At 36.0% G+C, this 22,986-nt stretch overlaps 1 protein-coding gene across 1 annotated transcript in view; it reads left to right on the top strand.

The window, feature by feature from the left end:
• The window catches only part of TMEM87B (transmembrane protein 87B), an 83,865-nt gene extending 61,943 nt beyond the window's left edge, over positions 1-21,922 (top strand). The window contains exons 9-17 of the mRNA XM_007959514.2: positions 1,446-1,545; positions 6,045-6,138; positions 7,564-7,635; positions 13,034-13,142; positions 13,222-13,280; positions 14,572-14,675; positions 16,808-16,881; positions 20,058-20,131; positions 21,866-21,922. Of these exons, the coding sequence (XP_007957705.2) occupies positions 1,446-1,545; positions 6,045-6,138; positions 7,564-7,635; positions 13,034-13,142; positions 13,222-13,280; positions 14,572-14,675; positions 16,808-16,881; positions 20,058-20,131; positions 21,866-21,922 (743 nt within the window). The remainder of the gene's footprint in view (positions 1-1,445; positions 1,546-6,044; positions 6,139-7,563; positions 7,636-13,033; positions 13,143-13,221; positions 13,281-14,571; positions 14,676-16,807; positions 16,882-20,057; positions 20,132-21,865) is intronic.
• The last annotated feature ends 1,064 nt before the right edge of the window (positions 21,923-22,986 follow it).

The raw sequence follows: 22,986 nt of genomic DNA, 5'->3' as shown, positions 1-22,986 counted from the left end.
CTGCAAGTGGATCTCCAGTTTTGCCAGGACCATTTATTAAACAAACATTCTCTTCCCCATTTAATGGATTTCAGCCCTTTGTCAAAGATCAGCTGACCATAGTTTGATGGATCTATTTCTGGGTTCTCAGTAATATTCCATTAGTTTATGTGTCTGTCATTGTACCAGTACCAGGCAGTTTTGACTACTATGGCTGTACAGTAGATTTTGAGATCTGGCAGTATGAGACCTCCTACTTTGTTCTTCTTCAATAGTGCTTTGCTTATCTGGGGTTTCTTTCCTTTCCATATAAAGTTAGTGATTGGTTTTTCCATATCCTTAAAAAATGTTGATGGGATTTAGATTGGAATTGCATTGAATGCATAAATTGCTTTGGGTAGAACTGACATTTTCAGAATGTTCAGTCTTCCTATCCACAAGCATGGAATGTTCTTCCATTTGTGTAGATCTCTTACGGTTTCTTGAAGTAGTTTTTTATAGTTTTCTTTGTACAGGTCTTTTGTGTCCCTGGTAAGATTTATTCCCAGGTATTTTATTTTTTTTGTTAGCTATTGTAAATGCTATTGATTTCCTTATTTCTTTTTCAGCAATCTCTTTGCTGGTGTAGCGGAATCCAGCTCATTTTTGGATGTTCATCTTGTATCCTGCCACGATGCTCAATCTCTCAATTAGTTCCAATAGTATTTTGACAGAGTCTCTTGGGTTTTCTAGGTATAGGATCATATCATCAGCAAATAGGGATAGTTTGACTTTTTCCTTACCAATTTGGATGCCTTTAATTTCCTTTTCTTGCCTTGTGGCCCTGGCTAGGACTTCCAGTACAGTGTTGAATAGAAGTGGTGATAGAGGGCATCCTTGTCTGGTTCCTGTTCACAAGAGGAATGGTTTCAGTCTCTCTCCATTAAGAATAATGTTAGCTGTTGGTTTTGCATAGATGCCCGTTATAATGTTGAGGAATGTCCCTTCTATTTCTGTTTTGCTGAGACTTTTGATCAAGACTGGGTGTTGGATTTTATCAAATGCCTTTTCTGCAATAATGAATAAATTTTAAATGAATGAATGATGAAGGAATCCTGTAGAAAAGAGGACTCTGGGGGACATTGTGCTTTTCAAATAGTTACAGGACAGTAAGAGGCATACTTTGTTTTATCTGGCCTCAAGGGGAAGAACAAGAATGGAGGGAAGCTCATGGAGACAGATTTCAGGTGCATTATATAAAGCTGTGCCCAGTAGAGTTGCTGATAGTGTGGAGTGAGCTCTTTAAGGAGGTAGTGAATGCCACTCTTCAGTGGGATTTTCAAACATTGCTTGCATCAGATGACTTTCTAATCAAATATGGCTTCTTACTCTGAAAGCAGAATGTAGTTATGAATAATACATGTTTAGAATCAAGGTGGCATGTTTCCAGATGCATACAAAATAAATTATTTTTTTTTCCTCCTTAGCCCAAGGTTTATTAATATTTGCAGAGTTGATATCTGCAGTTAAGAGGACGTTGGCTCGTCTCCTGGTCATCGTTGTGAGCTTGGGTTATGGCATTGTGAAGTAAGTATCAGTGTTTTGAAAAGGCATCGAGTCTCCAGTCTTTTTACTCAGTCCATCTACGTTATGGCCTCGAATCAGAAACTTCTCAATATCGTAAAACAAATTCTGTAGATAATACAAATCTACAAGAACATGTTTTTAAAGTATTTTGATACTGTGGCTATTTTGTAACATCCTGAAATAAAGATCCTGCGTTTGAATTCCATTAACTTTTATAGTTAGGTGAATTAATTCATTGGTAAGAAAAATGGGAAATCTAAAATGATTCTTGAAACTCAAATGATTTTCTCTTTCCTAGGTAGTACAGGTATGTTTTTATATTTGCATTTGAGTGTTGTAAAAGATACTATTGTTAGGTGCTGTCAAGTTGGTTCCAAGTCATAGCAGCCCTGTGTACAACATAGTGAAACACTACCTAATCCTATAGCCATCCTCACAATCCTTGCTATGTTGGATTGAGCCCATTATTGCAGCCACTGTGTCAGTCCACCTCATTTAGGGTCTTCCTCTTTTTCGCTGACCCTCCACTTTACTGAACATGATGTGCTCCAGGGACTAGTCCCTGAAAACGTGTCCAAAGTACTCAAGAGGAAGTCTCACCATCCTTGCTTCCAAGAAGCATTCTGGCTGTACTTCTTCCAAGACAGATTTGTTCATTTTGCTGGCAGTCCATGGTATATTTAATACTCTTCACCAACACCATCATTCAAAGGCATCAATAATTTTTCGATATTCCTTATTCACTGTCCAGCTTTCATGTACGAGATGTTGAAAATGCCATGGCATAGATCAGGCACACCTTAGTCTTCCAAGTGACATCTTTGCTTTTTTTAACACTTGTTTAAGAGGTCTTTTGCAGCAGATTTGCCTAATATAGTACGTTGTTTGATTTCTTGACTGCTGCTTCCATGGGCATTGATTGTGGACCCACGTAAAACGATATCCTTGACAACTTCAATATTTTCTCCATTTCTCATGATGTTGCTTATTGATCCATTTGTGAGTATTTTTGTTTTCTTAACGTTGTAAGAGATAGTAAGGTTAAATATAGTCAGAAAAATCTGACTCAAACCCTGCTGTCCCCTAAGGACCCTATTTCTATTGACCTTCTTAGAGAAATCTATCAGAAATCTATGAGCCACTGGGCTTGAATATGGGAGGACTTGTCCTCTTATATTCTCTTTGGTTTTTACAGACCATTGTTCTTCCTTCTTCCCTAAAACATTCTCATTGCCAGAAGCTCAAGCTGTCGGACAGGATCACCTACTATATCTTAGTGCAAGTCAACTTCTGGATTTCTTTCCTCCTCCCTTTACTCTCTTAGCACTTACTTCACTGTCTTTCTCTCCAACATTTGGTCTGTCAGAATTCTCAGAGATTTCAGTGTCCATATGGGTGATCCTTTCAAAGTTGATCACTTTCTTACACCTACTGATCTTGCCCTTCACCTGATCTCAGCTACTGATTTCCCTGGTCATTTTCCACCATAGTCTGAATTTTAAGCAATTCACTTTTTATCTATCACCACCTAGCTTTTCCATTTACTTTCTCTAATACTTCAGTTCAGTTGTTCTTTGACTTCTTGTCTTTGATTCTAACACTGTCCCTCCACTTCTCATGTCCTTACTACATTCTTCCTTTGGGTTAGATTCCATGGTCCAGCAGGATGCTGACACCTTTGCATACACTCTGAGCCCCTTGCCTTTCTTTTTGTCACTCTCCCTTGACAAAAACCCAGCTTTGATAAATCCAGCTTTCCATCTACTTCGTGCTTACACATGAATAGTGGAATCTGCCCATGAACAACATCCACCTACACTGAGTGGACTCACTTTAAATTCAAGACCGAAAGTTTCAAGTGTCCTCTCAGAGCTAATGGCAGTTCTAAGTTTATTTTCTTACCTTCTTACTCTGCAGAGGACCATTTTACCCCTTCTTTTCTCTCCCCAAATATCCAATACCCTTCTCCCATCCCTCAGCTGACCTTGGTTCTTTGCTGTGAAAATAGAAGCTATCAGAAAAGAATTTTTGGTGCAATTTCAATGCCTCCAGCACTGAAGTGTCCCAGGCTCAGCTCTCAGATCTCTGCTCTAGGGACTTGCACTCGCTGAATACTCTCATCCAGCTCCTTGGCTCTAACTTCAAAATACATCCAGAATGAATAGTTCTCATCCCTTTTGTAGCTACTACCATGGTCCAAGCTACAGTTTCCTACTGCCTGGACTTCTTCAGAGGAGCTCTGGTGGTGTGGTGCCTAAGGCATTTCACTGCCAACCAGAGGGCTGGCAGTTCAAACCCACCAGCCACTCCTTGGAAGGAAGATTAGGCGATCTACTTCTGTAGTGATATCATCTCAGAAACCCAAGGAGGGGTCACTATGAGTCAAATCTGACTCGATGGTAGTGAGTTTGGATCATGGTTTACTCCCTCACTTCTTTCAGGTCTCTCCCTGCTTGTCACCTTCTGGGGGAATACCCCAGTAACGATCTCTGACTCTTGGCCCCTCATCCTTACTGTAATACCACTTGATATACATGTCGGTCAGTATTTGTTCTGTTCTTTCCTTACACTGGAATGTGAGTTCCGTGTAGTGAATCTTTGCTTGTATTGTGCTCTGAACCCAAGAGCAGTATCCAACATATACTAAACATTCAATAAGTGTACATTGAATGTATGCATATATGCTTTTATGCTCAGGATTGGTGTAGTTAACAAGGTTGAGTGCCCCCAACCCCCACCACACATACTCTTGCTGTTGGACTTTTATTGTGATTCCTTATCAGGTGCCTTTTTTGGCCTTAGCATAGCACGCAGCACACAAAGACTTCATGTTGTGGAATCTTGCAGTACCTAATAGTTCTGGTTATGAACTCCTGTTGGAGAATGTAGTTGCCATAAAAGGAATAGGGGATTGAACTAAATGTATAAGGGCATGAGCCCTTTTTAAATGAACTTCGTCACTGTCAACTACTTGTATTAAATTCTTATAAGGTGAGAGCAGTAAAAATTCTGGTGACTTGGAAGTTCCAGTTCACTAGTTATAATAAATCATAATTTGAGTGACTCAAATTAGATAAATAGTCTTAAATATGAGTTATGTACGTTAGTTTTTGCTTAAATTTTATTTTTAAATGTTTAAATATTTTTGGAAAGCAATTTTTCTTCTAATTACCCTAGAAATGAATTTTTTGAGTATCTTAATATATATCTGTAAGACATTATGATTTGTAAATATCATGAAATTATAAAATTGACCATTTTTGTTATTTTCCCAATTCATTCATATTTTTCAAGAATAAGGAACGTTACTCAGTTCTCTTCAATTTAAAGAATGAAAACGGAAGTCTGTTAACACTTCTGTTTTGGTTATTGAGAGGCAGTGATCAGAAAGGAGTAATAGAATGAACACTTCTGATATTCTGCTCTTTCTCTGCCCAGGTTATAAGCTCAGTGGATTATCTCTTATCAAAACAAATCTCAGAACTATTTTTAATTATTGATGGTGAAAGAATTAAAGTATAATATCTGCCAGTGACTGTTAAAAACTAATTGTCATTGAGTCCATATTCGATAGGACAGAGTAGAAGTACCCCACAGGGTTTCTAAGGCTGTAAGTCTTTATCAAAGCGGGATGCCACATCTGTCTCCCAAGGAGTGGCTGGTGGGTTCAAACCACTGACCTTTCAGTTAGCAGCCGAGCACTTAACCACTGCATTCCATCCAGTGACTATTCAAAGGTGGCATTTACCATTTCCTACGTTTCATTAATCTGTTCTTCCAGTCATAGAAGTACAAACCAATAAATAAATAAATCAATAAAAAGCCCAAACCCACTGCCATCAAGTCGATTCCAACTCATAGTGACCTTCATTGGGTTTCCAAGGCAGTAAATCTTTATGGAAGTTGATTGCCCAGTCTTCCTTCTGCGGAGTGACTGGTGGGTTTGAACTGCCAACCTTCTGGTTAGCAGTCAGATTCCTTAGGCACTGCACCACCAGAGCTCCTTTCCATAGAAATAGTACCTTATGTATATCAATTAAAATCCCTGAATGGTGCTAATGACTGATCAGTCAGCTGCTAATAAGAGGTTGAAGGTGTTCCGTCCACTCAGAGGCTACTTGAAAGAAAGATCTGATGGTCTACTCCTGAAAAATCAGCCACTGAAAACCCTATGGAACATAGTTTTATTCTGCATGCCCTGAGTCAGAATTGTTTCAACAGCAGCTAGTAAGTTAGTTATGTTACATACAGTTCAGCAGCCAAATCCTCTGGCACTTGTGTAGCCTCAGAATGTTGCTTCAGGGAAATCCCCACAGCTTCAGGTCCTACATGAGGAGCGCCTGTCTGCTTTCTTTCCAGGAAATGTGTGGTTTTCCTAAAGCCTCTTAAGGGCTGATTTGATTAGAATAGGGACTTCTCTGGTATTGGAAATGGGAGCTGGTTATTATATTCAGATATATACTCATGCCTTTTTTTTTTTGTCTTTGTTTCCTCTTCAGGCCTCGATTAGGAACAGTAATGCACCGTGTGATTGGCCTAGGGATTCTTTATTTTATTTTCGCAGCTATTGAAGGCGTGATGAGAGTCATTGGGGTAAAAACAACATAATTCCTCTACCACCTTCTCTTACTGTTGCTGTGAAGTGTGATTTTACTTTACATATCCCGAGATGAAGTTTTAAAGGTAGAAAATTTATGGAAAAGGCCCAGTTTGAACTTCATCCTATGGATTATTTCCCTTTTAAAAATACTTCCTTAAAAGAAAAGACTACATAGAGCATTTCTTAAAAAGATACCATTATAAAGACACAAGATGTCGTCTCAGGAATAGCTCTATCCCAGAAATCTTCATGGTGGTTCTTTAGAAAGAATGTTTCATCTGTCACTGTGCGGTTTATACACATTAATATCTTCCTTCACCCTTGTTATAAAAATGTACAAAGTGAATGGGAAGTTAATTATGCCCTTCAAGCATACAAACATTACATTTCATCGCTCTTAAGTTTCATTTGGTTGTAAGTTTTGTCTGTCTCTTGGGGATTCATTGATTTGAGGATTTAGTATACCTACTGTAGGAAGAATGAGAAAGAAGTTTTCAGGGAGAAAAATGGTCATATGGCAGTAATTCTCTACTCTGTAGTGAGTGTTAGAATACTTATATCTGGGGAAGACACCTGGCTTTCTAGCTTTCTTAATAAATTGTTGAATATTAAGTGATGAAGAAACTTACTATATTTTACCTCGTTCAAAGAACCTTGTAATTTTTACCCAAAATGTCTGTCTTTTAGATTTAGATGTATATATCAGACCACTGTGCAGTTAGTGGCTCATCTGCATATTGCCACATAAGTTTACATCATATCTTTCAATCTGTCCCTTAAAGCTGGACATTTGGTCAGTGATGTTAAAAAGCCTCGTTCTTCTTCCTGTTTATTATCTTTGATTCATCTGTGTTCTGTGTTAAATATACCTGCTCTTTTAATCTTTAAGTATATTTATTTTCATTTTTACATAATGAAATATATTATTCATAGGAAATTAATCTTTGCTTGAAAGGAAATAGAAAAAGTAAATAAAATTGTCAACTCTTGATTACTCCCAGAATGTCTAATCTATGTTTTTGTTTCCATATAGTTCCCTTATTTGACTTTTTTATCCAGGTTCTTTTGTACACAGTAGGAAAGAGCAAGAGTCCATTTGATTACCTATTAGTAGCTCTGGGTATATGTTTTGTGTGGAATGGGGAGAGAGTGAAATGGTTGACTTACATGAGGTTGGGAACATGATGCTTTTTATTAGCCTGTCCATAATATAACCTTATTTTACTGTCATCAAATAAGTTGATGACAAGTTAACACTTGATGCTGCCAAAACAGTTAATTCTTAGGAAATAGAAATCTTTTATGTAGCTTTTATAAAATTTGATAAGTAAGTTGTTTTTCCTTATCAGATGATAATTGGTATAATACAGTTTCTGCATTCAGTTTTTGTTTTGTTTGTTTTTCTTTTTCTGTTTCAGGGTTCTAACCATTTAGGTGTTGTTTTGAGTGACATTATTTTAGCAGTTATTGACTCCATTTTTGTATGGTTCATATCCTTTACTACGTCTTTCTGAAAAGTTTGTTGTTTCATAAAAAACTTATTGTTTTTAATTTGTAAAAACAATAGAATATTGTTACATCATTATCATTATCATTGCTTTAATATAGGAATTTAGTTCAAGGAGAAAAAGTAGCAACTCTTAAAACCTCGAACATGGAGTATTTTTATTTTTTCTATTTAGTTCTGCAAACACTTAAGCCTTAGTGTGTATTCTGTGCTGAGGAGATGTGGATGAAAAAGATATTGTCCCTGCATTTAAGGAACTAACAATCTGATAGAGGGAACAGATGCATAACTAGAAGTAATACAGCAATAGTAATTGCCATTTTAGAGGGATACTACATTAGCAGAGGGAAGAGAGAAATTAATTCTGACCTAAAAAATCAGGAAAGACTTCACAGAGATGATGACATTTAAATTGAGACTGAGAAGACAAATCGGAGTGTACTTGGCAGAGAACTGGGGAAAGGCCATTCTGGTAAGAAATGAGAAGAACAGCTGAAAGCATGAGGATGTAGGGACAAAGGCAGACTGCCCCAGGATAGCTGGTCTGTGGGAGAATCATGGAAAGTAGTGCCAGAAGAGAAAGACAAAATGCCACCTTCCTTCTGAAGGCAAGAAGTAGAAAAGAATTGATACTGAGCCAATGAGCAGCGTGATGAAAGCTGTCTTAGAAAGAATGCAGGGATGACAGAATGATGTGTAAAGAGAAGCTAGAGGCAAGGAGTCTAGTAAGGAGTCATTTGCAGTGGTCCAAAGGAGAGATGCTGAAAAATCAGAAGTAAAGTAGGGGAAATGTGAAAGACTCCAAATGATAGACTTGATAGAACTGGGTGACTAAAGAAGGAACAAAAGGCTCTAGAGAGGTCTTTGCATGTCTCATTTGGGTGACTGGGGGGCAGTCTTGCCTTCCTTAAATTGGGAAGTGTAGGAGGGGCCATGAAGGATGAGGTTTGAACTGCCTAGGGCATGAGTATGAAGAAGAGAGTTGGAAATTCAAGCCTGGGTTTGGGAGAGGTATCAGAAGTGACAATGGAAGTCCATTTTGTGTGGGAGAAGGTTATGGCTATGGATGGTGTTGCAAGGAGAACATGTAGATCATCAGGAAAGAAGAGCCAGGATGGTGGGTAGGAGGAGGGAAAGGTACATGGAAGGAGAGCTAGGGGATTGTCACAAGGTAGAGACTGAGGGAGAGCTTTGGTAAGGAGGGATGGTCATGGTGACCAGTGCTGCACACCCAACTGTGGTCATTCTAGGGTCGGAACGGGACAGCAGTAGTAGAACAACTTCAGTGAAAGGGGTTGGGGGGAAGCCACATTATGTAAGAGGAAACAGTAAGTAGTAGAAGTTTTAGTCAATGTTAACTGGATCTTCACTGATTCAGTGCCTCAAGTTGAGGCTAGAGAATTCCCATTGTATTTTCCTCTGCCACCAGCTCTCTGATTTGTACTGGAGGAAATCTAGAGAAAATGCTCATGATCTGGTCAGAGCAGAATGCAAGCTTATGCACATCCCCAGAACAAATTGTTTTTATCTGTTTCTTCTATATTTATGTGCTTCTCCTTGAAATTCTTCCCTATAGATTTCCTTTTTATCAAGTTGTTTTCTGTTTTCACTGTCTTTGGTATTTATGTCTTTTAGCTTTTATTATTTTCCTTGTAATTCTTTCCATTTTCTCATCTATGTGTCTCACAGGAAAGGCCAAACCAAGAAAAAGTCAAACCCAGTGCCGTTGAGTCAATTCCAACTTATACCAACCCCTATAGGACAGAATAGAACTGCCCCATAGGCTTTCAAGGCTGCAGTAATCTTTACTGAATGAGATTGCCTCATCTTTCTTCTGAGGAGTAGCTGGAGGGTTCAGTTTGCAGCTGAGCACTTAACCACAGCATCACCAGGACTCCACATTCTGAGCCCCTTAAGTGTTTTTTCCCCCCAAGCCCAGTCTTATCTAGTCTTTACATTCCATATTTTTGAATTCTCAGTATATTTTTGGAGTTGTTATTCATACTATCTAAAGCAGTAATTCTTAACTTTTTTGGGGTACAGGATCAGTAATGCCTTTGAAAATCTAATGAGAGCTTTGGAGGTACTCTCCGTGAAACACAAGCACATGTACCCACACAGGGATTTTGCATATAACAGGGCATTTATATGCAAAATCCTAAATTATATCCAAGGATATCTTAAGCGTCTATGGATCCTAGTTAGGAAATACCACCTGATTAGGAAAGTTTCTTATTTGTTTAAAAATCACCATCTACTTCTGTTCATTTTAGAGTCCAAGTTCATTGAATAAAAGTTTATTCAATAAAATTACAGTTAAATCTGATCATACAGTGATATAAATATCTTGCTGTAGTGTAGTTTTTCATATTTTCTATATTTAAAGGAATTTTGTTTCTAAAAGTTAACTTCTATTTCTTAGTCTGCATATGAATAGCATTCTAGCTATGTTCTTGTTATGTGCCATCAAGTTGGACCCAACTCATAGTGACCCCTCCTTGGGTTTCTGAGGCAGTATCACTATGGAAGTAGATTGTCCAACCTTCCTTCTGAGGAGTGGCTGGTGGATTTGAACCGCCAGCCTTCTGGTTAGCAGTTAAGTGCCTTAGGCACTATGCCACCAGAGTGCCATTCTAGCTATAACAGGACTCATCCCCAAAGGTCGTACAGCCTGCTGTGCTGTAGCAGCATGGCCAATCAGGTAAGCAGTGCTAACCTGCTTTGGAAATGGGAAAGAAGGTTAAATATAGTAGACTTGTCAAAGGCAAATTGCAGTGGGGACGAGCTTAGCTATTGGTCTCAGCATTACTATCACTGGGCCTTAATATACATTGTCTTATTTCTAAAATTGTTTATGCTTTGGGCTTCTAGCAAGTTAAGAAGTCTGTTCTTCAGTTAATTGAGCAGTGGACTCTAAATTTTTTGCAAATTTGTCTTTTCTGATAATTTACAGTTCTGTATTTCCAAGATTTAAGGTAGTTCTCTGGAAAAAACAGCCAGTAACTTATAAGAAAATTCCAAAGAAAAGTGACTCTACTGACTATAATTCCATCTGGATTGGAATGAGGATAACTTCCACTTTTGTGGACAGCATTGACTTTGATCCATTTTAATACATAATGTACCAGATTGGGAAAGCAGTCATAAGGAAATCCAGATATTAAAATTATCTTGGTTAGTGATTAATGGCAAGAGACAGGAAATCTCGTAGCTATTTCTGCCTAAACCTGAATTTTTAAAGTTTGCTTTCAGATTGCAGTTTGGTAATTTTCAATACTGAGGTGACACATTTGCTTTCCTTGTACAAAAAGATAGTGGATTTCCTAAGTGTTTGTAAATAACAAGCAAAAGAAACAGAACTTCTAGATACATACAGAATTGAGTGGTTTGGAATATAACCCTGCTTTTGTTGACATTGATGAACATTACAAGTGATTTTAAAGTAATAGAAAGGAATTAGCCTAAACAGTTCAAGAGCTGTAGCCTTTTTCATATAGGCCCCTCCTATTTTTGCTTCTTTATCTTTTGTTATTTTGCTGCAGGCGAAAGATTCTGATCTTGTTCTTCTAGCCAGCCTCCCTCTCTCTCTTCTTGACTCTGGCTTATGCTGGTGGATATCCTTTTCCTGTCAAAGCTGCAAATTCAAGTTGATTTTTCACTTGAGGATTTTGAGGTCTATTTGCCTATATTGTTTCTTTTCTTTGATGGAAGAAATAATTCAAAATTTACCTTAATTTAATAGTGGCTTGTTAAATGGAGGCCTAGTCAGATCTGAATTTTATTTTTTTATCTTTTTATTCCTTGACTTTTAAAAAAATCTTTTTTAATTATTAAATAAGATCAGGTTTTAACCTAGATAGTAGGTTTTAGTCAAGAATTTTAATAAAGTATTGGTCTTGATGTGTTTTAGAAATAACAAAAGTATATTTGCCTTTTTGTACATTCTTAAGAATAGTCTTAATTGCTTGGATTCTTTTACAATTTACTGGTCATTTAGAAAGATTTAAAAAGCAGTCTTTGTAAAGTAATTTTAGCACTAAAATGAAGTTTTTGATAAATGACTTATTTAGGATTTAAAATAATAGGCACAAATACAAAGTTTGCTACTTCACTTCTTTTGCTCAGCTCTGCTTTTTTGGAACATTTATCAGAAAAGAAGTAGATTCATGTGGCCAGTGTTTATTTCGTAAGTAAAGTGTGTTGGTGTGTTCCGAGAGGAAGAACAGATCTGACGAATCCATCATCATTGCTGTGGTGTCTGTGAAAGAGTCTCTTTTTCCTTCTTCATACTCAGCAGTGTTGATCTTTACCTGAGTCCTGCATTTCTGGGAACAGTGACGATCAAGAAATACTCCACCACACACCTTTTTATGTCCTGGCAAAGGTTTACTGCAAAGAACCACCCTTCCCTGTATGAGTTAGATATGACTTACAAATAACTCCTTGTTACTGTGACAAGGCCAGAAACCAGCCCTCCAAATTCCCATTCTTCGCTTCATAAATGATTAGCTAAACTGTTTTATACCTTGATTGGTCTAGACAAAACACGTGGCTGGACCAGAGTTTCCTAAAGCACTCTCCTTCCTGTAGGTCCCTGCATTTTGATTCAGCCTCAGCCTCAGCCAACCACCCTTCAACCTTTCCTTTATGCCCCCTCCTGAACACTGGCTGACTCAAGGGAAGATAGTCCTTGATCAGCTGTCCAGTCAAACCATCCACTCCCCCACATCTTAGTTCTTTCCTTGTTAACTCCTCCTTATAAAGGAAAAGCCCTTTTCTGTCTGACCTTTGAGAGCTTGCAGATCTTATGGTTGGAGCATTCTCCCTATTGCAGTAGTCCGTTTGAATAAAGTCTCTCCTTATCTAGGTCCAGATTTGTTGTGACATATTTCAGTGTTTTAATTTAGAAATTGGTAGCTGACCTAATTTATTGATTTTGATCATTAGGAGGATAAAACAGTGATAGATTAGAATGAAGAAACAGAGAGAAAAGCACAAGCCAAATGGCATGTTACAGTGTGATCTGGAAAGTGTGTCTGATCCAAGGGGACTCAACTTTTAGCAGGTGCATTGCTCTTTCTGTGCTACAGGTGTGTGGCCTTGAAGGAGCACAGCACAAGTCTTCTTGCTTGCATTTCTTTCCCTAATGTTTGTTGACTTAGTTCATATGATAGTAAGTTGTAAAGCAGAATCTATAATAAAGTCAGTGTTGTGGTTTACAGTGTTAGCTAAGATAACATAATTCTGTGTTTTTATTAGCTTCAAATTTTCAGAACTATCTAGTAGTACTAACTTTGGAAATACTATAGAAAATTCTTTTTTTTTTTTTTAATCTTAACTGTTTATTACTATTTAAAATGTTTTTCCTTAACTTTTATCACATTTTCATAAGTTTGGCACAAACTGTGAAGACTTTAAGGTTAAGAAAGAACACAGTGAAATTTTCTTTATACAGGCACTTTACAAATACTCTCATCTTTGCTGTACTGGGTAAGCTATTTAATTTTTCATATCAAAATAAATTATTTTAATGTTTCATGTTCTTTCAAAGGTGATTTTTGTGTTTCAGCTTCTGTAGTGTTTATGATATGGACAACTAAGACATTTAGAATTGCAAAATGCCAGTCAGTAAGTATAACCTTTCTACTTAAACAGTTTTCGTTTTTAAATGTACAATTTTTATTTTGTGTAATTTTGAGAAATTTACTTTGTATTTGTAAATAGACATAATTCTACTGGAAATTTTCTGTTTACTTTGAACTGTTTTGTATAGAATTATGAAATCTTCTGCCTCTTCTAAATGAATCTGAAAAGTTTCTCCTAAATATTCTTTTCCTGTTATGCCTTTTTCTTAACTTCTCTTTATATGCTTGAAAGAGAATTCTCTCCTTGCATAATTTAAGGGTAACAGGAAATCTTTTTCTTATTTTTCTTTCCGCATACCATGAAATCAGGTCATTTTCTAACTGCCCCTGGTCAATGAGACAGTAAATGTAAGTTTGACATGTTTCTGGGAAGGTATACTCATTATGGACATTCAGGCTCTATATTTGATGGGTTTTCTAGTCAGATGAAGATGCATTCCTTAGACTTGGAATATAAAAGTCCCCTTCTGAGTTTTTTGGAAATTTAAAGCTAGTCCCTAATTCCGTATAAACAATTCCAAAGAGTCCTTTGAAAATCCTGGGCTTCTTTCTACTGCCTTATTTACAGTTTAAAGGTAGAAAAGGTGGAACCTTCCAGAATTTTTTTTTCTCCTCTCCCCAACTTAGTATTTTTCACTTAAAGTTCTAAATTTTGTTTTGTTTTCAGTATCTTTAACTCAACCCTAAAATTTTATGAAGGCAATGTATATAATGTAAACAGTGCTTTAGAAACATTTTCAAAACATATATAATACAGTTTCCTATCCTAAAAACAAAATAATCTATTGGAAAAATATTAGCATTGCTTTTTACGTAAGAATCTAATGTCAGTGAGTGATCAATGTCAAAATACTCACTGTCAGCTTGGTTCTAATTCTCCTATTAACCTACCTCATGACTTTGAGCAAATTCATTAATCTTTTAAGCCTTACTTTCTCGCCTGGAACATGGAGATTAAAGTACTTGCAAAGCCCATTTAAACTTTAATTCTCTAATTCTTTGTATGATAATACATAGTTTTATGTTAGGATATTATTCACCTGATTTATTATGAGACTGAAGGAGGCATGACTTTTGGTTTTATAGAGATACAATATATTTTGAGTGAATTATTTGAAATGTCTTAGTTTTCATATTAAAAAAATATGTGGTTGGTTATTCAGGAGACTTGCCAGTAGGAAAGATTTTATTAATACTTATTGTATACTATTTGAGGAGGAAATATGTATTTAGCAGAAAATTAATGTTTTATTTTTAAATTGTCCTTTTTATAGGATTGGATGGAACGCTGGGTTGATGATGCATTTTGGAGCTTCCTTTTTTCACTTATCCTCATTGTAATAATGTTTTTGTGGAGACCATCAGCAAATAATCAGAGGTACTTAATGTAGGAAAATTCCATTTGGCAAGAATTTGTTGATCACCTGCTACTGTGTCAAAGACACATTTGAGAAACTATTGAGAAGTAGTCTTTGCTTTTAAGGAATGTATAGTCAAATAAGGAGACAAAAATAACAAATGCAAGCTAGTGAAATAGATTTTTAAACTAACTCTAGCAGGAAGATAGATGAGGAATGAAAGAAGGACTGTTTCTGTCAGAGGTTGAGGAGGAAGGTAGGACAGTGAAAAATTGAGATGGAAAAGAATGTGCATTTTCTGGGGTAGCAGGTAAAGACATGATATGCTTTGGAGCTCAGCAAGACATGCAGTTTGGTTAAAACTAATACTGGAAGGAGATGAAGCTGGAAAGGAAGGGTGGGTCCAAGATGGTAAAACACTTGAATGCTGAGTTCAGAAAGTGGTACTTTAGACTGCATGTAATGGGGTGCTCCGTCTTCTCTTGCCACATCCTTCTTCCCAAGGGAATGTGCTGTTACATTTATTATAATACCTCTGGGAAGAAATGAAAAAGTATATATACTTTTCCTTTTAAAAATTATACATTAATAATAATACATATATACATACTGTTCTGTTTAAAATGTATCTTTGAATATCATCATGTTCAGATCTACCATATTACTTTTAATGGCTATATGGTATGCCATCATATGAATGTACAGTCAGTTCTCATTATTTGCGACAGTCATATTCTATAAAGTCATTGCAAATGCTGAATTAGCAAATACTGAACTATTGTTCTTAGGGAATATTCAGGGTTAGTTTCCTTTGAGATTGTTCACAACAGTTCATCAGCTGATCAATATATAACTTTGTTTTATGTGTGCTTCTGTTAAAGACGCCTTATTTGATATATATTGTTAAGTCACTAGCACTGAACTCATGGCCAAAAATGCTATACCTGAACAAAGCTTAATGTATTTTTTTCTCCATAAGACACATCACAGCCCTCTTGCACTTAGAAACACTAGACAGCACTCCAACACTATACTTGGGGACGATTTTAAACAGTGAAATCACTAACAAAAACACAAAATAGTGGCACTGACTAGACTATGTGGAACTAAATAGACCACGATAAGGATACTTCTTTACAGTATGAGGTGTGAAACAAAAAGAGCATTACCTTGTTCAACTTGTTGGCTGGGATATTGTGCACATTGGGTGACTCAAATTTTTTGCCATTCTACATAAGTCACTCAAGTTCCATGAGTATGGATTTGGAGGATAAAAATAAATTTTAGGAAGTAGACAAATTCCTAAATAAGGAATCTGTCAATAATGAGGATCGGCTGTAGCATAATTTATATAACCAGTTTCTAATTATTAGACAAGTGGCACAACCATCCCGTTATATACTCAGCTGCTAGCTGAAAGGGTGGTGGGTCGAACTCATCCAGAGGTGCCTTGGGAGACAGGCTTGGCTGTCTGCATCCAGAAGGTCATAGCCTTAAAAACTCTATGGAGCAGATCTACTTTGCACATGTGGGATCGCCATGAATCAAAATCAATTTGACAGCAACTAACGACAATTATTAGACATTTGTTTCTAGATTTTTGCTATTATTAACAGTGCTTTTTGAATGCTGTTAGTGTAATGTAAGGTAAATACATCTTTACTAAATAGCGTCAAAAGTCCTTTCAGAAAGGTGGTGTCTGTTTATACTCGATCAACAGTATATCTGAGAAGAAGCTATGTTACTTTATTACCTAGTGAATACAGGTCAATCAGTGTGCCATCCCCCCATATTAGCAACTTCTTCGTAATTAGAGGGTGAGGTATAAAGTGATGGGCAGGGAGATAAACCTGATATGGCGAAAAATTGCAGCAGAAAGTCCCTTTCTGCCAACATTACGTATTTCAAAATTCCTTTCCAGAAAGGCTTTTTCCATTTACACTTCTACCAACAGAGTATGAGAGCTCCAGTTTCACAATTTCCTTATAATTTGCTAATTTGAGAGTGAAAAATTTGAATTTTCATTTTTTAATTCATAAAAATCTTTTAAAATACAGATTTCCTTTACATAATGATTGTTTTAGATGTATTTCATCTGAAAATTGAACCAATTTAGACATGCTAATAAAATTGCTCCTTGTTTTTTACATAGATATGCATTTATGCCTTTAATAGATGATTCTGATGATGAAGTTGAGGAATTCATGGTAACATCTGAAAATTTAAGTGAGTGATACATTTTGTTTTTAGTGACCATTTTACATATAGTAACAGAGAAATATTGTTCCTTTGTTTATGATACAAGGTCACATGTACCGTTTGTTTTCTCCCTACAAAATAGTCTGAAACCTCTAGTATGATATAGAATCACAAACAAAAAGCCAGTGATGACATTTTCAAGATTGTTAATATAGTTTAAGCAGTTGTTACTTGTTTACTCTTAAAGTTTAAGTGTGAAAAGTCCATAGTCTATCCAGTCAACAAAAATTACAACATAAGCACTATATCTTCAGTGACTGTCCCTCTTTATTTTTAGCTCCTCTCATCTTACCTCTCACCTTGTATGCTGTCCTGACTCTACTGTTAAGAAAGGATATGAAAAAAACTTAGAACTAAGCTATTAAAATTCAGTATGGTGGGGTTCTGACTTCCAGTAATGATTGAGTCAGTTGTATTGAATTGACCTTCCTGCTGATAATATTATAAACTTTGGGAAAAATACATATTTTTTTAAAAAAAGCAAACATACAACCATTTGAAGACTTTGGGAAGCAACAAAAAGTAGGCAGAAACTGGAGGATATTGATTTGGATGTATTTAATTATTGATTATTGATTATTGAAAAAAGGAACCAGACTCTTATTAATAAGTTGCACATTTACAAGTCTTTTTCTTGAGAGTACTCCCAGTCAATGTGATGGTACAAAGGCTAGAATGCAAGTATATAGATCCAGCCTTACTGATGTGTGAGGAGCTAGAAGATAGAGTTTGGGGCTACATGAATGCCTGGAAAATGAGGGGAGGAATTACAGAAAGAAGAAGCCACAAAGGGGAAATGCCAAAGTCTATAAAGTTTCTCAAATTAGCTGATCCCTGAACTGGACATGTGCAAAGTTAGACTTCAGGAGGCCAGGAGGAAAACAACAGCTGTTAGGCTAAAAAGCTGAACAGAGGTTTTAGCATCTGTAAGGGTGATAGTTTGAAATTTGAGTCTTAGCAAATATAAAAGGTTTGGATAAAAGTTTAAAAGGCTTTCCATTGAAACCCCAGAATGCTCACTTCTTAGATGTAGGACCACAGTCCAGGATCTACCCTGGGACTAAAGCTAAAATGATGTAGATCCACTCTAGTAACACCTAAAACCAAGCCCCCAAAAGGTGAAGGTGATCTGGAAGTAACTTAAATCCCTACTAGAATAAAAGTCAACACTCTTCTGATGAAGATAAGAGAATCCAAAGTATCAATGTTCAGTATATGATAATAACTTACTGGACATGGGAGGAAAGGAAACTGAACCATTGTTATTGGAAAAACCAATCAATAGAAACAGGCCTAGAGGTTACCAAAATGTTACAGTTAGCAAGAGTATTTTTAAAATAATTGTTATAAGTATATTGAAGAATCTATAAGAAAATGCAAGCAGAGAGATGGGGAATGTCAGAGGAGAGATGGAAATGGTTAAAAAAAGAAGAAGAAGAAGAAGAAGAAGAAGAAGAAGAAGAACCAAATAGATTAAAACTGAAAAAATAGAATATCAGAAATAATTCACTGGATTAACAGATTGGTAGACTGGATACAACAGAATAAAAGTAAGTGAACTTTTGAAGACAGATTAAAAGAAATTCTGCAAACTGAAATGTAGAGACAAAAGATTGGGAACAAAGTGATCATAACTTCAGTGACCTGTGTGACACTGTTAAATAGTCTAAAATATGTATAATTGAACTCCAGAAGGAGATGAGAGAAAGAACAGGCATAAAAATATTTGAAAAAATACTGGCCAAAGATTTTCCAAAATTGATCAATCGGAATCCAATGGATCAAGGAAGTTTAGTGAACCCCAAACAAGATAAATAGAAAGAAAAAGCATACTTGGGCATCATAGGTAGATAAAGATAAAGGAAAACTGTAAAACCAAAGATGAAGGAAAATTGTAAAAGCTGCCAGAGAAAGGTAACATTATTTTCAGAAGCCCAAAATAGAAATGACAAACAACTTTTCAGGAGTAGAGTCCAAAAGTTCTAAATTAGAAATAACCCAGATGTCCATGAACAGGTGAATTAATAGATTATGAAATATCCACATGAAGGATCACTACTCAATAATAAAAAGTGACAACTCTCCAACACTAATAAATCTCAAAAACTTTTGCGTGAAGGCAGCCAAATCTGAAAGAATGTAGAGTTCATAAACATTCCGTTGATGGCAACTAACAACCAAACAGGCAAAAACTTAAGTATAATGATTATATAAATCAGAACAGTGGTTCCTTTTGGTTGGTTGGGGATTGCCTGGAAAGGAAGTTCAGCAACCTTCTGTGGTAATGGAAATGTTAAAATATCTTGATTGAGGTGGTACTTACACAAGTGTGTATGTTTGTCAAATCTCTTTGGACTACACTCTTAAAATTTGAGTGATACCTCAACTTTTAAAAATCTATGAGATAGACACTATTATAATCCTCAATATTTAGTTTGAGACACTTAGTCATAGAAAGTTAAATGATTTGCCCAAGGTCATGTAGTAGAGCCAGAATTCCAAGTAAGGTAGTCCAGCTCCCTGCTTTATTTAAACTGCCAAGATAAAGGAGAGTGTTGGTCAAATATGAAGAAAATCTTTTTCCCCCATCTTATAAATACACCCAGTCTTCCTTCTGAGAAAGATTGGGCAATCTACTTCTGTAGAGACACTGCCTTGGAAACCCAAGGAGAGGTCGCTGTGAGCTGGATCAACTCAAGAGCAATGAGTTTAAGAGTTACTGTGTAAATAAGATCCAGTTATTTATTCATCAGGGAAGGTAAGGCATAGCCTAAGATATGTTTTATTCTTGAATATGATATTTTGAATTCCATGGATTTTTTTTAACCCATAAACATGAAAAATTATTGAAATTTATCTGAGGAAATATATGAGCACATGTTTGTATATATGTATATTTGTTGGTTTAAACTCTTCTAAAATTAGATTTCAAATTAGCAACTTGGGTATTGTGAAAATCTGTTAACTTTTTCCATACCTCTTTCCTGCATTTCCAAATGCTGTAGTGAAACCAGCACTCTGCCCCAATTTCCCCCCATTAACTCCCCTTTAAAAAAGAATATATTTCCTAATTGGATTATTGAAGGTAAGGTTATACAGAAAAACACTGTATAATTTTATACCTGTAATGTTTCTTACTACAGCTGAAGGCATAAAATTAAGAGCCTCTAAAACGGTTTCCAATGGAACAGCAAAACCTGCCACTTCTGATAACTTTGTGAGTATAGCTTATATGAGTGTAATATTCATTGGCTATCAGAATATTTTTCACTAAGGCTTGTTTCTTTTTTGGCATGAAAATGTGTTTCCAAGTGGCAATATTAGTTACATACCAGACCTGAAATATCTTTGTTCTAGATCCGCACTTCTCAAGTACTGCTCTTGAAGCAGAGCTTGAGAATCACCTGGCAACTTGTTAGAAATGCAGAACCTCAGGTCTGCCCCTGGTCTCCTGAACCTGCATGTGCTTTCTAACAAGATTCCGTGGGCAGCTCCTATGTACATTAAAGATCGAGAAACTTGGTGACAGCGAAAGCTTGTGCTAACTTTTAAAAATCTTAACACTGATTTTAGAAGTCATTTTATACAACATCTGTTCATTGTTAGGAAAAGGACTTTATGTGTTACTTGCGCAATTACCAAAATTAGCCTAGGTACTTTTTTTTTAATGATGGAAAGCTTAAATAAAATGGTAAAATAGAGAATACAGATGAATTTTTAAATGTTTCATACATTAAATGTGATCATTATGAAGAGAATGAAACAAAACTGAAATGTCTATTATATAGTTTTATATTTTGCTTCCTTACAATTATCTATGCTATGATTATCAATATGTAAAAATTTATGTATGCACATTTCTGATAGGACAGATGATATATTGAAGAGTTTTGTCTGTTGGATTTGGTAAATTCTCTAATTTTGATTTTTGGTAATGTAATCTTTAAAATGTGTTTTTTATTAGTTTTATGGTAATTCAACTGATTTTTTTAATATTACAATGTTTTAATTATCTGGTGTTAAAAGTTACTAGACTTTAAATTTGTTAAGGTATTTCCCTTTTATTTTAGGGATTAGTTTAAAGCTTATTATTTGCAAACACATCAAGAGAATACTTAATTTCTCTAAGTGCAATCAATTCTTGATCAGAAATTGGGGACCTGAGATCTACTCAGAGAATCAGGGCTCCTATTAATATTTGCTCAGTCACTTTCTCTCTCACTCATGTAAGCAAAATATAATTAATATTAGAACCACATAGGGCATTTCATGTAGTTAAGTAGACCACAAAGAAAAGTTTTGACTTATTTTGCATGTAAATGAAAATATTTGGTATAACTTTTCTTCCCCCTTGTCCAGGTGAGATCACTATAAGCAAGTTTCTATTAAAAAAGAAATAAAACACAGCTGGCTTGCTCTCCTTTTCTTTTCTCCTTCAGATAGAAGAGCATAATTGCAAGTGATACAAATTCATAGGCTTTTCCAATGTTAGAATTTTTTATGCCATTATCCTGAGATTGCATCCCTGTTGAAAAATTACAGACTCGTGATATAAAAACTTGTTGTTAGTTACCTTTGAGTTGGCTCCTATTCATAAGGATCCTATGTACGCAAGAATGAAACTAGAAGGCATAGTGCTTAGTGCAAATCAGTAGTCTTACTAATTCCTATCTTATAATCAACCGTATGTATTTTTACTGTGATTCCTTAGGACAAAAACAAAGCAAAACACCTATGCCTCTAACTGAAAACCAAAGAGAAGAGCAGAAATCTGAAATTTAAATATTGGCATAATTTTTTTGTAAATGCCAACTTTTTAGGACATAAGTAGATACTAGAAAGAATGGTACACACTTGAATTTAAGTATTTCAGTTCTACTTAACGTTTTATTTAAAATACTCTGCTTTCAGGTGTTATTAAGCAAATGCTAATATATAAATATTTCTGCAGGATGAAGATTTGAAGTGGGTGGAAGAAAATATCCCCTCGTCCTTCACAGATGTGTAAATATCCTCTATTAAGTTGGAGTCTAATTTAGGCTATAGTTTAAAGAGAAAATTCTCATACTTTGTCATGTGCTTCTCAAACCTCGTATCTCCATATGTTTTTGTAGGCCTCTGTTACAGGAGCTCTGGTGGTTAAAGAATTTTACTGCTAACCAGATGGTCATGATTTGAACCCACCAGCTGCTCCGTGGGAGAAGAAAGATGAGGCAATCTACTTCTGTTAAGATTTACAACCTTGGAAACCCTATGGGGCAGTTTTACTCTGTCCTGTCGTATCACTATGAGTCAGAATCGACTTGATGGCGGTGGATTTGGGTTTTGTTTTTTGTTATTACCAGTGAATGTCTAATTTACTTCTTAGGGAACTGCAAAGGAAACAAAGCCCTGGCTTAGTCTCGCTTTCATCTTTCTTTTTCACTGAATAACAACTATTTTAATACTGGTGACCTATGACCAACTCAAGGGGCCCTGGTGATGCAGTGGTTAGAGTGCTTCTCTGATAACTGAAAGGTCAGAGGTTTGAATCCATTAGTGGCTCCTTGAGAGAAAAGACCTGGCTATCTGCTCTCGTAAAGATTGCAGCCTAGGAAACCCTATAGGGCAGTTCTACTCTGTCTTACAGGGTCTCTGAGTCAGAGTTGACAGCACATAGCGACTGACCAACTCTAGTTTTTTCTGATCTGAGTTATCAGGATCATCTTATTTTGTGTTAACTATTATAGAAAAGCTCAAACATATGTAAAACTTTTTTTAAAAAACTCATAACCAAAATACCATGTGTGGTAGAGAGATTTTGAAGGAAAAACGTGCATAGGAAGCCCCTCTGCAAACTTGGCTATTACGGTTCTTCACTTTGTTCTATATACACAAGAATTCCATGGGTGTTTCCACAGTAGATAACAGAAGAGCCAAGTATGGTAACATTTTATATCTAGTTCCCTTTCCTTACCCCTACCTAATTCTTATTTAGACCATTTCTAGTATGACAGATATCCCTTTTGCATGAAGAATTTCCTTTACATTTCTTACAGTGCAGCCATGTTGGTAACGAATTTCTGATTTTGA

This window comes from Orycteropus afer, unplaced genomic scaffold (genome assembly GCF_000298275.1).
Source record: "Orycteropus afer afer isolate SDZICR_OR568_19922 unplaced genomic scaffold, OryAfe1.0 scaffold00017, whole genome shotgun sequence".
Taxonomy (NCBI): domain Eukaryota; kingdom Metazoa; phylum Chordata; class Mammalia; order Tubulidentata; family Orycteropodidae; genus Orycteropus; species Orycteropus afer.
Note: the sequence above shows the minus strand (reverse complement) of the source record. Positions and strands in the feature narration are given on the sequence as shown.